At 46.1% G+C, this 15,100-nt stretch overlaps 1 protein-coding gene across 2 annotated transcripts in view; it reads right to left on the reverse strand.

Moving 5' to 3' along the window:
* The window catches only part of ADAM19 (ADAM metallopeptidase domain 19), a 97,785-nt gene that overhangs the window by 49,936 nt on the left and 32,749 nt on the right, over window positions 1-15,100 (reverse strand). For both annotated transcript variants that reach the window (XM_017517073.2, XM_017517072.2), the window contains exons 4-5: window positions 10,767-10,845; window positions 3,881-3,957 (exon numbers count right to left, since the gene is read on the reverse strand). In XM_017517073.2, coding sequence (XP_017372562.1) covers window positions 3,881-3,957; window positions 10,767-10,845 — 156 coding nt within the window. The remainder of the gene's footprint in view (window positions 1-3,880; window positions 3,958-10,766; window positions 10,846-15,100) is intronic.

Consider the following 15,100-nt stretch of genomic DNA (forward strand, 5'->3'; position numbering starts at 1 on the left):
TTTTTTGAGATGGGGTCTTGCTCTGTCACCCAGGCTGGAGTGCAGGGATACGATCTCAGCTCACGGCAACCTCTGCCTCCTGAGTTCAAACGATTCTCCTGCCTCTGCCTCCCAAGTAGCTGGGACTACAGACATGCACCACCACACCCAGCTAATTTTTGTATTTTTAGTAGAGACGGAGTTTCACCATGTTGGCCAGGCTGGTCTCAAACTCCTGACCTCCGGTGATCCGCCCATCTTGTCCTCCCAAAGCGCTGGGATTACAGGTGTGAGCCACCATGTCTGGCCTATTGGTGTCATTTACAAGTACCCATAGCTTCCAATCAATTCTCAAAGGGTCCAGGTCCCAAATAAGATTAGAGACATTATATTCCTGTATTAGTCCATTTTCACACTGCTATAAAGAACTACTTGAGACTGGGTAATTTATAAAGGTAAGAGATTTAATTGACTCACAGTTCCGCATGGCTGGGGAAGCCTCAGGAAACTTAGAATCATGGCAGATGACAAAGGGAAAGCAAGCACCTTCTTCACAAGATGGCAGGAGAGAGGGAGCGCAGGGGAAACTGACACTTTTAAATCATCAGCTCTTGTGAGAGTTCTCTCACTATCATAAGAACAGCATGGGGAAAACCGTCCCATGATCCAATCACCTCCCACCAGGTCCCTCCCTCAACACGTGGGGATTACAATTCAAGATGAGATTTGGGTGGGGATACAGAGCCAAACCATATCAATGACATATCTATGTTCTTTTTTTGCAAGGAATATTCCTAAAAAGGATATACAAGAAACTGGTAACAACGGCTGTCTCTGGGAAGGAAGGAAATCTGGAAATCTAGAGTGAGAAAGAGACCTGTCTTTCACTGTACACTCTTCTGTACTTTTCTGAATTTATTTTTATTAAGATCATGTATTACTTCTTCAACTAAAATAACCTAAAGAACTGCTTTGGAGAGAAGAGGGGGCCTAGCAACCATCTAGAAGCTCAGCTGAATTCCTCGTTGTATCATTGGCCCTGAAGATCTCACTTGATATAAATTCTACCTATTTTCTCCAATCACAGGAGCATGTTTCCAGGAGAGAAGAACAATCACCATGGAGGTTTTCCACTGCAGCAGTGCTTCGTGAGTTTGGGAGGCACCTTGAATTTTGACGACATGGGTTTGAATGCTACTGCTGTTGCAGCTGTTCCTTCTCCAGGACCTGAATGGAACCACCTGGCATGAGTCTCCAGCTCTTAAATCAGTCCACCCACAGCCTTGGCTTCTTAAGGTGTGTGTAGTGAGAAGGCTGGGAAAGTAAGGCAGGTGGACCTCACCAGACAGAAGTGTGCAAAACAGAAACACACAGGCGGCTCACCAAGTACCCCCATCCCTGTCAGCACTGCTGCTGGAATGATTAACAAGAGGCCAAGCCAAGTTCCCACTGCTCCGGACTGAGGGGATAGAGGAAGAGGCAGAGAGAAGCAGGTCACACCTGCATGTTCTTTTTCCTCCTTCTTGGGACAAACTTTGTTTACTTGCAGACTGCAGGTGGCGGTGGCTGGGCCTATAAATACGACTGTGAGGCCAGTTGGCTTGACTCAAGCGGGTCATTTAAGCAGGGGGGATTTGGGGCCACTCTGTTATTGCTTCCCATCCAAATCCCATTTCCTGCCTAATTTCCTCCAGCCAACTCACCATGCAGCATCCAAATAAAGTCATGGCTCAATTTATAAACAGACAATTGGGACCTGCAGTGTGAGAAACCTTCGATCTGTATAGGAGCCTGCATAAGTCTCAGCATGGTTTCACTGATGTAAGATGAGGAAAATCCTTTATGTTTAAAAGTACTACAGTTACAGCAATAATCTCTACCATGCCTAATACTGGTGTTCATTTTATTGATAAGGAAACTGAGGGCTCCAAAATTACAGTGCTGGTGTTCCCTCCACCTGTGTAGGGCATTGGCATTAGGAAGACACCAAATTTCAATTTGTTGAATGAAAAATGCAATAATTGAATGAATCGATCAATCAAGAGAGGAAGAGGAATCAATCAATCAATCAATTGAATGAATCAATCAATCTCCTATCGGCTCATGAGAGCCAAGCAAAAGCATATCTTCCCAATTCTGCCTTCAATAACATCGTATTGGTAGCTTGAAATTGATTATGGTGGGAGTATCTTTGCCAGCATATTGGCAGATGCTACGAATCAGGGCTTTTTCCTTTTCTTCCATAGAGCCAGTTTACACTAGGCTGAAGTGTCTCTCACTGAGCCTGTGTATTCTGGGAAACACTGTGTGTGTGTCTGTAGCTCACTGTCTATCACTACACAGAGGCACCACATAGTACAGTCAATCAAAACCCAGGCAATTAGTATATGCAATGAGATACCAGGTTTCTCAGATCATCATCCTTCTTCAAAAAAAAAAACAAAATAGGGGATATTGAGAGGGGCCTATGTAAATAATACTTATTACTTCACATTCATTTATAGATCCTACTGCATGCAGGCTGGAGGAGAGAAACAGACATTTGAGATATACTCCATATTCTCAAGGAACACACAGTCTCAGGTACAGACTATAACGTGCACACAAATCACTTGGGAATCTTGGTAAAATGCAGATTGAAATCCAGTAGGTCGTGTGGAACCTGAGATGCTGCATTTTGAACCAGCTCCCAGGTCAAGTTGATGCTGCCCATCCACAGACTGTACCTAGAGAAGCAAAGGCCTAGGAGGTCACTGCATGCTAACAGTATGTCACTGCAAGTTCTTAGGTAACATAGCTATTCACAAGCTGAATCCTCACAACCGCAGGCATATATTCTTTTCATCCGCATTTTACAATGAGACCATTGAGACCCAAGATCACCCAGCTGGTAAACTGCTCCTGGCTCAAAGCCAGGTAGTCTCACTCAGAGAAGGAAGGGTCACTCTCAAAAGTACACTCTGGTTGGAACTTTTCAGTTGATTTTCTGTCTCGAAAATTATCCCTGCCTCTCCTTCCTCTACCTACTCTCTGTTCGTTAACCATCCATTTCCTATTTCGCCACCTCCAAGTACTTCTACAAAAGAAGAACTGAACAGATGTGGAACCAAATGCACAAACTCATCCATCCGGAGTGTTATCAACTATGTGTCTTCTTTTTTATTTTCTGTTGCTTTGACATCTGGTCTGGCTGACCATAGAGGGACTGCCTTTTCCAGGGTTAGCTGATCCTAAAGATAATCAACAATTTCCCAGCTACCTTGCCTTTCAAATGGAAGCCAACCAATCCAGAGCCCGTACCCTAGCCATCTATTTTATGGGGCTCTCACCCTTTTGGCCACTATCTCCCTTCCCTAATCACCCCAGAACCAGGTACAGGACAACTCAGAACAGAGAGCCCATAAACCCCAGAGCCTGCCGAAATTATACGAACTAACCAATCCTAAACCTGCTTACTCTGCCTCACCCATTCCTTCCTGCAGAAACCACAATAAGGGCTCCTGCTGACATTTCTCCAGGCTCCCTCTGCCTCCTGACCAACCCCAGTGCTTCCTGTGCTGCCCCCCACGGCATAGCTGGCCCCTACTTTTTCGGTGAGTATAACCATCTTTACAATGGCAGTCATCCCCTGATTTTTTGGCCTTATCATATCTAAATAATAACAAAACCTATATTTTAAATATCAAGTTCACCTGGAAAGTTAAATCCCAAAGGATTTGTGGATTACTTAGGCTTTCCCTTGCCCCTCCTCCTCCCAGGCTCAGCCCCTCTCTGGGGTGGCTTGCACACATTCTCAATGGACTCCTTCCCAAGGTCCTTGCCTTAGCCTTGTCTGCTTGTCTTGAAACTTCCATCCCTGGGGAGAGTGCCAGGTGCCACCTGCAGCCTCAGGGTCTCTTACCTAATTCCCCGGCAGGTGCTGAGCGTGACGCTGGACGGTTCTGTCTCCCTCACCGTGCCGTGGTAAAAACAGTGATCCTACCAAGGAGAAAGGAGGTGGTCAGCCCAACGGACACTGATAAGCATGGCAACATTAATGTCTCAGGACAGTGATTGGTGATGCATGGCTTACTATATACCTACCCAGCCTTATAGCAGCTTACAACCTGCAACGAGCTCTCCAAGCCACCATTTCATTCGATTCCCATGGTAATCCTGAGAGATGGGGCAGGGCAGATGTCCTTATCTCCATGAAGCACATGAAAAGCTGAGGCTCAAAGGAGCAAAGAGATTTGCCCAAGGTTTCTCTGCTGGTTGGGAAATCCAGAATTTTCCTAGTGCAGAGCTCTTTCCATGGCGTGATGTTGGCCACAGAAAACACTGATTCCTGAAAGAACCTGCCTCCCCAGCGATGTTATCTTTGCAACCCCCCTGCAGTGAGTTGAATAGAATCCCCCTAAAATTCACATCCACCTCAGAATGTGATTTTATTTGGAAATAGGCTCTTGTAGATGTAATTAAATTAAGATAATGTCATGCTGAGTCAGGCGCAGTGGCTCACGCCTGTAATCCCAGCTCTTTGGGAGGCTGAGGCAGATGGACCACTTGAAGTCAGGAGTTCAAGATCAGCCTGGCCAACATGGTGAAACCCCATCTCTACTAAAAATACAAAAATTAGTTGGGCGTGGTGGTGCACACCTGTAATCCCACTACTCGGGAGGCTGAGACAGGAGAACCGCTTGAGCCTGAGAAGTGAAGGTTGCGGTGAGCCGAGATGGCACCACTGCATGCTAGCCTGGGCGACAGAGTGAGATTCTGTCTCAAGGAAAAGGAAAAAGCAAAACAAAAACAAAATGATATCATGCTGAATTAGAGAAGGTCCTAAATCCAGTGATTTGTGTCCTTCTAAGAAGAGGGAAGAACACAGAGACACACGCAGTAAGAGAAGAAGGCAATTTACAGATGGAGGCAGAGACTGGGGTGATGAAGCTCCAAGCCAAGGAACACTAAGCATAGCCAGAAGCCACCAGAAGCTAGAGGAGCACAGAATGATTCTCCCCAGAGGCTTGGAGGGAGTAAGCCCTGCCAACACCTTGAGCTTGGACTTCTAGCCTCCAGGACTGTGAGAAAGTAAAATTCCATTTTTTTAAACCCTTAAGTTTATGGTGCTTTGTTACAGTAGCCAACACTCCCTTCTCTTCCACAGCTCTTGCAGCTCTTCCAGATCACACTTGATTTGGCACCTGTGCCCCTGAGGCCTGCTGCTGCTCTCCAGCCACGGTGTCTCACAGCTGTCAGAATTCTTCCATCACTACAAACAGCTGTGAGCACTACACCATGCTGGGCCTGGGCTAGCCCCAGGAGACACCATAATGGGCAAACAGAGTCACAGCTTCAGCCTTCGTGGGGCTTATGGTCTTGTGAGGGGCAGTCATTAATGAGAAATCCAAACAGATGTAATTACAAACCAAAAGGAGGGGCTTGAAATAAACATTTCAGGTGGTGGCAGAGTGTTTTATAAGTCAGGTAACCATAGAACTTAGGAAGCAAATACGCACTGTTGAGCATGCTAAAGTGCTAAACCAGACAGACGGGCATGAAATCAGGACCGTCTCCAACAAATGGAGGAGTAACAACAAGAGACACGTTCCTAGAGGCTTCCTCCCAAATAGGTCAAGAGAGATACACTGGTCAGAACAAAGAGAAGGTAAAACCCTCAGGGGACAGCGGGCTCTGAAAAGATTTCAAGAGGGATAGATGTGAACCACACGGTTGCAGCCACGGAAGCTTTCTCTTTTCCCCCATCTCAGGACCATGCTGCTTGCCGTTGCTTCTTTGTCCCCACCAGACAGGGATGTGACCCAATCCTCAGCTACCCCGTGTGTCTGTATTCTCTGGCTCCACCTCCCTCCCAGCTCTCAGCCTGAGTATAGACAAATAATTAAATTCGAGCATTTTGGCATAGCCAGGCCAGATTTAAATCCAAGCATAAGCAATTGTACAACCTCTCTCTGACCTTCAGCGTCTTTAGCCTCTGCCCCCCAGAGTGGTGGTGAGAATATTGTATATAAAGGAGCTAGTAGAGTACCTGGCCCAGAGTGGCAGGCAATAAACATCGGCAACCATGTAATCATGCAATTCTCCTTTAACAAAGAATACGGGCTCAAGGGACCTGGAAGCTCTCCAAGAGGCTGAATCCACAGCCCTAGCTGTGCCATCTCTCCATCCTATCCAGCCAGCCATGCAGCCAAATCAAAGGATACAGGCCAAGCTGACACTCAGTGCGGCCTCGTTCTCCAGACCACAGGTGCCCTTTCATCTGCAGGTGATCCATCTGCCAGCGATGTGGCTCTCCTGCCCATTCAAGCTCAAGCAGTCAGGAGGATGGACAGAGCCAACCCCTAGCTTTGCATCAAACTCTTCTAGACTTTAAACAAGTCAGATGCCACCCTTGAGAGGAGCACAAAGGAAAGTCACTGTGCTGTGATTATGAAAGAAGGTGTGGCAGGCAAAACCCTCCTTCTGGCCAGGATTCCAACTGCTTTCAAATGCTAGCCTATCATGTGGCTTCTCTATCTGTCCCTGGGATCTGGGATTTTGGAGGGCCCTCATGAACACTCAAGTCCTGAACCTGGTCCTTAGAACTCAACAGGGAAGCCACAAACCCCGTAGCACAGGATTATTCATGGGAAGAAAAGGGGCTGGGCCTGTGTGGGTTAAATGGGGCTCAGAGAAGTTGCAATGACAGAGAATCAAGGAGTTCAGAAATGTTTATCAGCTACAGTTTCAAAACGCTGGTTAACAGAAAGAACAGAGGCCAGGCGCGGTGGCTCACACCTATAATCCCAGGACTTTGGGAAGCTGAGGCAGATGGATCACAAGGTCAAGAGATTGAGACCATCCTGACCAACATGGTGAAACCCTGCCTCTACTAAAAATACAAAAAATTAGCTGGGCGTGATGGTGCACGCCTGTAGTCCCAGCTACTTGGGAGGCTGAAGCAGAAGAATTGCGTGAACCCAGGAGGCAGAGGTTACAGTGAGCTGAGATCACACCACTGTGACAGAGTGAGACTGCGTCTAAAAAAAAAAAGAAAAAAAAAAAAACAAGAGAGAAAAAACTGAAACCCAGAAACCCAGAAATGGCTGTGAAGAATCCCCGCACCTCTTCCTATCTTTAAGTGGATGCTAAGAGTGTTCATAGCTGTAGTGCTCTTAAAAATTGAGCACCTGACTTCTGTAACATGCTTTACAATTTACAGAGCTCTCACATACACTATCTCATGTGACGATGACACCTACAACTTACTATTAATAACAATAAGAGGTCAGGTGTGGTGGTTCACACCTGTAACCCCAGCACTTTGGGAGGCTGAGGCGGGCAAATCAATTGAGGCCAGGAGTTTGAGACCTGCCTGGCCAACATGATGAAACCCCTATCTCTGCTAAAAATACAAAAATTAGGTGGGCGTGGTGGTGGGTGCCTGTAATCCTAGCTACTCGGGAGGCTGAGGCAGGAGGATTGCTTGAATCTGGGAGGCAAAAGTTGCAATGAGTTGAGATCACGTCACTGCACTTCAGTGTGGGCGACAGAGTGAGACTGGCTCAAAAAAAAGAAAAACAAACAAACAAACAATGAGAGCTAACATCTAACCAGGCATGGCGTCTTATGCCTATAATCCCAATACTTTGGGAGGCCAAGGCAAGAGGATCACTTAAAGCCGGGAGTTCGAGGCTGCAGTGAACTACGATTACATCACTGCACTCCAGCCTGGGGGACATAGCCAGGCCCTACGTCTAAAATGAAAGAGCTAACATCCATCCAGCTCTTATTGCTTGGTGAACAACTTAGGCAGACTTTTTCCTTTGATTCTGACCAGTCTTATGAGGTAGATATTATTATTGCCATGTCCTAAAGGAAGGAAATTGAAACAGAGGTTCTAAGTCATTCACAAAGTGACACAGCAAAGTGGAGGCTGCAACCCCAGCAGCCTGTCCCTAAGCTCCATCCTCTGCCTCTCCAAGCAGTAGCAAAGGAGGAACTTGGTTTGTCACGCTTCTTATCCCCAGCTTCTCACAAGTTCTAGCCTACGCCTTGCCACTTACTGGTTATTTGACTTGGGCAAATTACTTTTCCTCTTCTCCTCTCAACTGCCTCATCTGTAAAATGTGGGGCTGGAAGAGATGTTTATGAATTCCTCTAAAAATCAGTGATTCACCTTACCCTTCCACAGCCCTGTGAGTCAGATATCAGCATATCCAATTTACAGATGAGAAAACAACACTAGTGTGGTCAAGGGCAAGGGGGTTGTTTAAGGTCCTATAACTAGTTAAAGCCAAGATGATAACCCTGGCTTCAGATTGCAAACCCTGTCACGCTTTCTGTTAGAACATATTCACAGACCCATTCCCCCAGCCACCTGACCTAGATGGGTCTGTAGCCTAAAGGCCTGGCTGATGAGTCTTGAAAGGTTCCCAGAACTCCAGCTACCCCAGGCCAAGTTTGGTAGTAGAGTGCAGTCCCCAACATTCGGGTCAAGGGCAGCTGAGTGGTTTATTCCATTCCCATTTTTCATTGAGATCTCAGCTCCTAAATGAGAACCCCACGGGCCTGGGTGGGAGCTTTGCAAGAGTCTAGTAGCAGGGGATGTTAAAAAACAATGAGTTGTTCTCCCATAGTTCAACTAGGATGTGCTTCAGTCAACGAGACCTTCTGGAAGGAGGGGATTCTGGGGATGAGGGGGGTTCTCTTCCAATTCTCTGTTTCTGAAAGGCCATTACAACATCTCTGCCTAATGCACAAGCTGAGAGCACAAAGAACAAGGAAGGACCAGTCATTAAGTCATTGCATTCCTCAGCTTCTCAGCCTTATGAGGCCACCCCGAGGGGGCTTTCATAGCAGAAAGCATGAGCTCATGGCAAATTTGTGGACTGAGACCCATTCTTGAGCTGTGGGTATTGAAGTGGCAGGATCCAAACTCAGAGAAGGGTGTTTGAAGGAGGCTGTCCTGGCTAAAGGCCTTCTAGACATGCCTGTTCCCCCATCCCACCCCGCTCCTAGAGACAGAGAACAGAGGTCTCGTGAAGAGAGGAAAAGCTTTGACCAAGGGGCATTGAAGAATATGAAGTCACAGCTGGACAGCCTCCCTGGGGATGAGAAGACACAGCCCAGCTTTGCTGCAGGCACTGGCCACACTACCAACTCTGTCCCCATCCAGGACAGTCTTGGTGAAGAAGGCAGCGCTGGTCCTCACAGCCAGCCATATAACACAGCCCCTGAGCTACCCGGTTGCTATGCTTCAGATCTCTCAGATCTATCAAAAACTGTGGCCGGGCACAGTGGCTCACACCTGTAATCCCAGCACTTTGGGAAGCAGAGGTGGGCAGATCACCTTAGGTCAGGAGTTCAAGACCAGCTTGGCCAACATGGTGAAACCCTATCTGTACTAAAAACACAAAAATGCCTGTAATCCCAGCTACTGGGGAGGCTGAGGCAGAAGAATCGGTTGAACCTGGGAGGCAGAGGTTGCAGTGAGCTGAGATCGAGCCACTGTACTCCAGCCTGGGCGACAGAGACTTGCCTGTCCTGTATCTCTTTCCACATCCAGGGGTAATCTGGCGAACTAATCTGAGCTGTTAATGACTGAGTGGCTAGTGTTATCTTGATGGACACTTGCACTCCAGCAGGGATATTTTAAAGAATGGGCCCGGTAGAATACTCAGGCTCCATGGGAGGCTGCTGGAGGCGTCCTGAGACAGAGGGACTTCTGCTGTTCTCCACACCACACCTCCCAGTCTGTACTGTGCCTCAGTAGTCCACTATGTCCTGCCCCAAAGGCAAAGGCCACCGCTGCTCCTGTCGGCATGCATCTTCCCTCTTCACCCCATCTCACCAGCCCAGATTTTGAGAATGGTCATTCGAATCCAGGGTTTCTCAACTTGGGAACTATGGAGATTTGGGGCTGGATAATTCTATTGTTTGCGGGGGGTGGTGTCTGTCTTATGCATTGTAGAACACAGATGCCAGTAGATCCTCCCTGCCAGTCATGGCAATCAATCAAAACTGCCTCCAAACATTGCCAAGTGTCCCCTGGGGTCAGGGGAACACCATTGGTTCTCCTGGTTGAAAATCAATGTTCTGAGCCTACAAATTCCAATAGGCATCCCTGTAAGAAGAGCCAGCCACCATGAAATGTGCATGATTCACTGCCTAAAATGTCTACCAGTGGAGTGTGGTAAAGCAAACTGACATGTAATGATCTGAAAGACGATTTTCTAAATGAAAGATCTTTGACGTTGTGTAAACATCCCTACTCAAAAACAACTTTAAGGGAAAAAATGTCCAATATGAAGATAGAAGCAAATTAAGAAAATCTTCATAACTTAAAAATCACATTGAAATAGCAGACTACAAAATGTATGCAGTGATTACAACTCTGTAAACGTTACACATCCATTTAAAAAGGAATAATCAAATGTCTAATTGGATGAGAAGACAGGATTATCAGTAAGTCATTCCTTTCACTACAACTTTTGTTAATAGGTAGGTAATTAACATAAAGCAAAGAACATGTATGTTTTACAATAATTTGCATCAGTTGTAATCAGATGCAATTACCGTAAAATATTCTATATTTCTTTAGCCATTTTAGTCAGCAAAGGAGGAGGAGGAGCACCTATGAAACATCAAATACATGTTTTGCTTCTCTTGTTTGCTCCCTTGTTCTAAGCTTGGGGAAAACGCTTCCTTCAGAGGAGGGACCAACTCCAACAGGCATCTCCTCTGTCCCTAGGAGTGGTGCTGGGAGAGGACAGCTGCTGGACAGACGCTTGTGAACCTGAACTCACCTCTGACTTCAGTGTGGTGGTTTGAGGGTTGCCACTTGAAGTATAGTGGGTTTCTGTGTAGGAAGGAGCAAAAAGTTGCCTGCAAAAAATAAAAAGAGACATTATATCTAAGTGGATGAATTCCATCTCCTAGCAACAACTATTGATTTTAACTGAACCGGCAGGACTATCCCAAGCATCTCCAAGCAAAAGAAACGGGCAGCCACAAGGGGCTAAGGGGCAAAACGGAAAACCAGAAGAAGTTTGTTATTAATTTTATATTTAATGTAAATTAAATATAATTTATCATCGCTGTGGGAACATCACTCCAACTAAACGGAACTGACAGAACTAAAGCAATGATTTAATGTTTGTCTGGGTCCTGGAAAACACACGTGCAAACACAAGCAAAATTTCCCAGGGCCTATGAGCCCTATTGTGCACCTTAGTTGATTTTTCCAGCACTGGATCTACCAATTTTTAGTATCTGCAGACCAATTTTTCTTTAAGGGAATACCTCTTCTCTGATGCATATTTTGGTGAGATTGTCAATCAAGGTGTCCTACTTGGCCCTGGCCAGAGGGTGACCCGTGTTTCAAGTGAAGCCGGTGGAGGGATGCTGCCAGGTCTGAACAGATGGAGGCGATGCATCTGTTCCTCTGCTCCTGCTACAGGGGTTCCCTAAGCTGCTGTTGCCTGCCGTTTCTGACACCTAGCGGTTCAGGTTTCCTGAGACCTGGTAATTCTATATGTTACCCCTCCAATAAGTTCCTTTTTTGCTTTTCTAAACTTGGACATTGGTTTCTTTCTTGCAACAGACCCTTTGAAATAGAGATTAAGAATCCCTCACCAAAGGCAAGGCAATTCCAAGAAATGTTCTTAGAATTTTCTCTAAAAGTTAAAAGAATAATGTAAGAGCCAAATGGATGTTTCAACTATTAATAGTTCAGCCACATTAAAGGCAGGATCGATCCACAGAAAGTCAAGGTTGGCCAGGTGCACTGGCTCACGCCTGTAATCCCAGGACTTTGAGAGGCTGAGGCAGGCAGACTGCCTGAGATCAAGAGTTCAAGACCAGCCTGGTCAACATAGTGAAACCGTGTCTCTACTAAAAATACAAAAATTAGCTGGGTGTGGTGGTGGGTGCTTGTAATCCCAGCCAGCTACTCGAGAGGCTGAGGCAGGAGAATCGCTTGAACCTGGGGGGCGGAGGTTGCAGTGAGCCGAGATGGTGTCACTGGACTCTAGCCTGGGTGGCAAGAGTAAGACTCCATCTCAAAACAAAAAACAAAAACAATTGGAGAAACAAGTGCCTGTTGTTGGTGGTGATTATCTTAGGGGTTGCAGAAGATGTTCACAATGTAAGTTGCATATTTCTGAAGTTGGTTGACTTTTAAATTAACTATCAGAGAGGTGTTTTGAAAACTAAAAATCTAATTTAAAACAGCTCTTAAAAAGCAGAAAATGTAGGCTTAGGCCAGCACAGACAGCCAAAGAAATCTTCAGGGATAAGTCAGGTTTTGAAAGAGGTGACATTTCCCAGCAAGAGAGGGTCATCGTAGAGGGTCTCTAAAATCCCTCTAGAGTCACTTCCAGCTTTAAGTTCCGGGACCTCTCCAATCTCCCTCTATCCCCAGTGTAAGATCAGAAGGCAAATGCCACAAGAAGTGTCTCCTATACTACATTAAGGCCTTCCACATCTTGCCTTGGACAAGAAGAAAAGAAGCCCAACAGGAAAATGTAAAAATGAAGCAAAGCACGAACCCCAGCTTGGTGAAGAGAAATTCTCATTCACACAGAGACTTAGGGTCAGTGGCTAACTTGCAAGAATCTGTCTCCCAGTCCTCTCTCTTTCTCCTTAGCATCTGACTAGCCCAAGAGTCCAGGGAGGAGTCACCCATTTGTCTGGGTGAGAAAAACTGTACGCCTCATGAGGGGAGTGGCCAAGCAGTTTTGCTCACTGGTTTATGTCAGTGCTTAACGTTTGTTCAGTGAAAAACCCTCTTAACTAATTAGCATGGTCTGGACACTGGAAAACTGAAGTTTTGATTCCAGCTCTGACATGTACTGGCTCTATAGCCATGAACAACTAAATGCACGTTTCTGAACCTTTGTTTCCTCCTATGCAAAAATGAGAACAATATGCTCATTTGATAGGGCTGTCATGAGGATCAAATGACACAATAAATGTAGCAGGCTTAATGCTATGTTTGGTACAAAGCGGAGCTGGGTAAAAGTTAGTGACAACCATTATTGCTTTCAACAGGCATTATGACAGAAGAATCCAGGAAAACGGATGGAATCCAACGGTTTCTTCTCCCTAACTTTCCCCAGCCATGATCTCTCCAGTAGTACATCACTTAAGAGAAGTGGTAAAATGCAGTTTGCTCATTCCTACAGCCCATTTCCTGGGTCTGCTTTCACAGATGGCGCCATGTACAACTGGTTAGGAGTTTAGAGTTTAATGGTGCCAGAGGGGAGATGTGAATTTTCCCACAGAAAATGCACTCCTGGTAAAAACATTCCCAGCCTCTTCTGAGTCTTAGCAAGGGAGAAAAAAAATCATCCATCCAAGGACATTACCCCATCATTTTAGGACTCTCCGAGCCTCAGCACTGAAAGGAATCCTAGAAATTATATAGTCAAATCCCAACTACACTGTAAGCTCTCCAAAACAGGGAGCTTGGTGTCTTTGAAGGCTTCTCCCCAGCCCCCAGCACCTAGCAGGCAGGCAGTACATGTGCATTCTGTGAACGAGTGGATGAGTGAATATTAACTCGCAAACAAATGAATGAACTTTCTATCTAGTGCAGCAATCTGCCAGATAGTCATTTGCCACTGGACACCTCCAGGGACAGGGAGCTCCTGAGACTATCCACTCCATTTCTGACTACATATAGTAGTTAAAATGTTTACACTAGATAAAAAACTATTCCTCTGTCCCTGGCACCCACAGACCTTCATTCTGGTCTCTGAAACTACATAAAACAATCCGCTTTCCTCTTCTACCTAATCACCCTTTCTGAAGCAGCAGTATCAGCATCATCTAGAAACTAGTTAAAAATGCAAATTGTCGGGTTCTACCCAGACTCATGAATCAGATAGTAACTCTAGGGTTGGGGTCCAGCCATCTGTCTGAACAACTCTGCAACTCCCCCAGGTCAGGTCTATATATGCCCATGTGTCCAGGTGCTGCTCTTAGGTCCAAAGGATGCTGCTATCCCACAGAGAGGAGGGCATATGGCCACTGAGCAGCCCGGCTCCGCCCAGCTGCCCCATTCTCTGACCACATCTTGTTCTCATCTCCTCCCTGACAAGGGGCTGGCTCAGCAGACCGGCAGGAAGCCGTCTCTCACCACTGGATTGCATTGGGATTTTCAGGAAACGACTTGTGAGTGATGTGCATCCAGGAAGAGAAAGGACTGTGCAAGATTTCCCATTCCGCCCACTCCTTCTTTCTAGCTTTAATAGAAAAGTGATTTCTGTTGTACCCCGCTGCCTCCTGCTCTGTCTGCTGCACGCTTAGGAGCCCACAGACAGGCAGAAATCAGTAGGACACTCTGCCACGTCTCGGCACCAACGTTAACAGTAGCCAGCACTACAATTGAGCAAAATCCAGGTCATTTAGATCCCAAAGTCCCTGAGCAAAATCTGTATCTTCAGATTCCCATCTAGGAAAATAAGCTACCCCCAAATACTGGGCATAAAACATTAGGTCACTCTCTAAGAAAGAACTGGAACCTGTACAAGCAGCCAGGCGCCGAAAGTACACTGCAGCCTGAAAACAGCTCGGACCCATCGCACCTAAGGCTCGGAAGCTTCAAACTCAGGACAATTCCTTTAAGCTCTATTTATAGTCAGACAAAATTTCAAATGCCTCTCTATGCTAAAACACCCTCTAGAGAGGAAGGAGCAGTGACACCAAAATGAATTTGCAAAGCATCTTCTGGGAGCTCAAACTGTCTTCCTCTTGCTTCAGATAAGCAAACCAGTAAAGATAAAGTGATAACAATTTCCAAATTACCTTGAAAAATACCCTTCTGCAGACAAGCTCAGCATAGGTGAGCAACACCCTGCTCATATAAGCAGCAATTTTTGCTGACACCTCCTTTCCCTGGATCTTTCTCTATCTAATTCTTCCCTGATGCCTTGGGAGGTCCTGATCTGCTGGTGTCTCTTATTTCACCAGGAGGGTCTTCATCCTGCCTGTGTTAGTAACAATGTTCTCACCATGCGACAGCACAGCAGCTTCACAACACCCTGAAAGACTGTTAAAAAAAATACAAAATCCCCTCCCTTCTCTAGGGAAGAATTAACAAATCCGCATTTTAGTTTTTTTTTTTTTTAGATGGAGT

The sequence above is a fragment of the Cebus imitator genome, unplaced genomic scaffold (genome assembly GCF_001604975.1).
Source record: "Cebus imitator isolate Cc_AM_T3 unplaced genomic scaffold, Cebus_imitator-1.0 Scaffold616, whole genome shotgun sequence".
NCBI classification, from domain to species: domain Eukaryota; kingdom Metazoa; phylum Chordata; class Mammalia; order Primates; family Cebidae; genus Cebus; species Cebus imitator.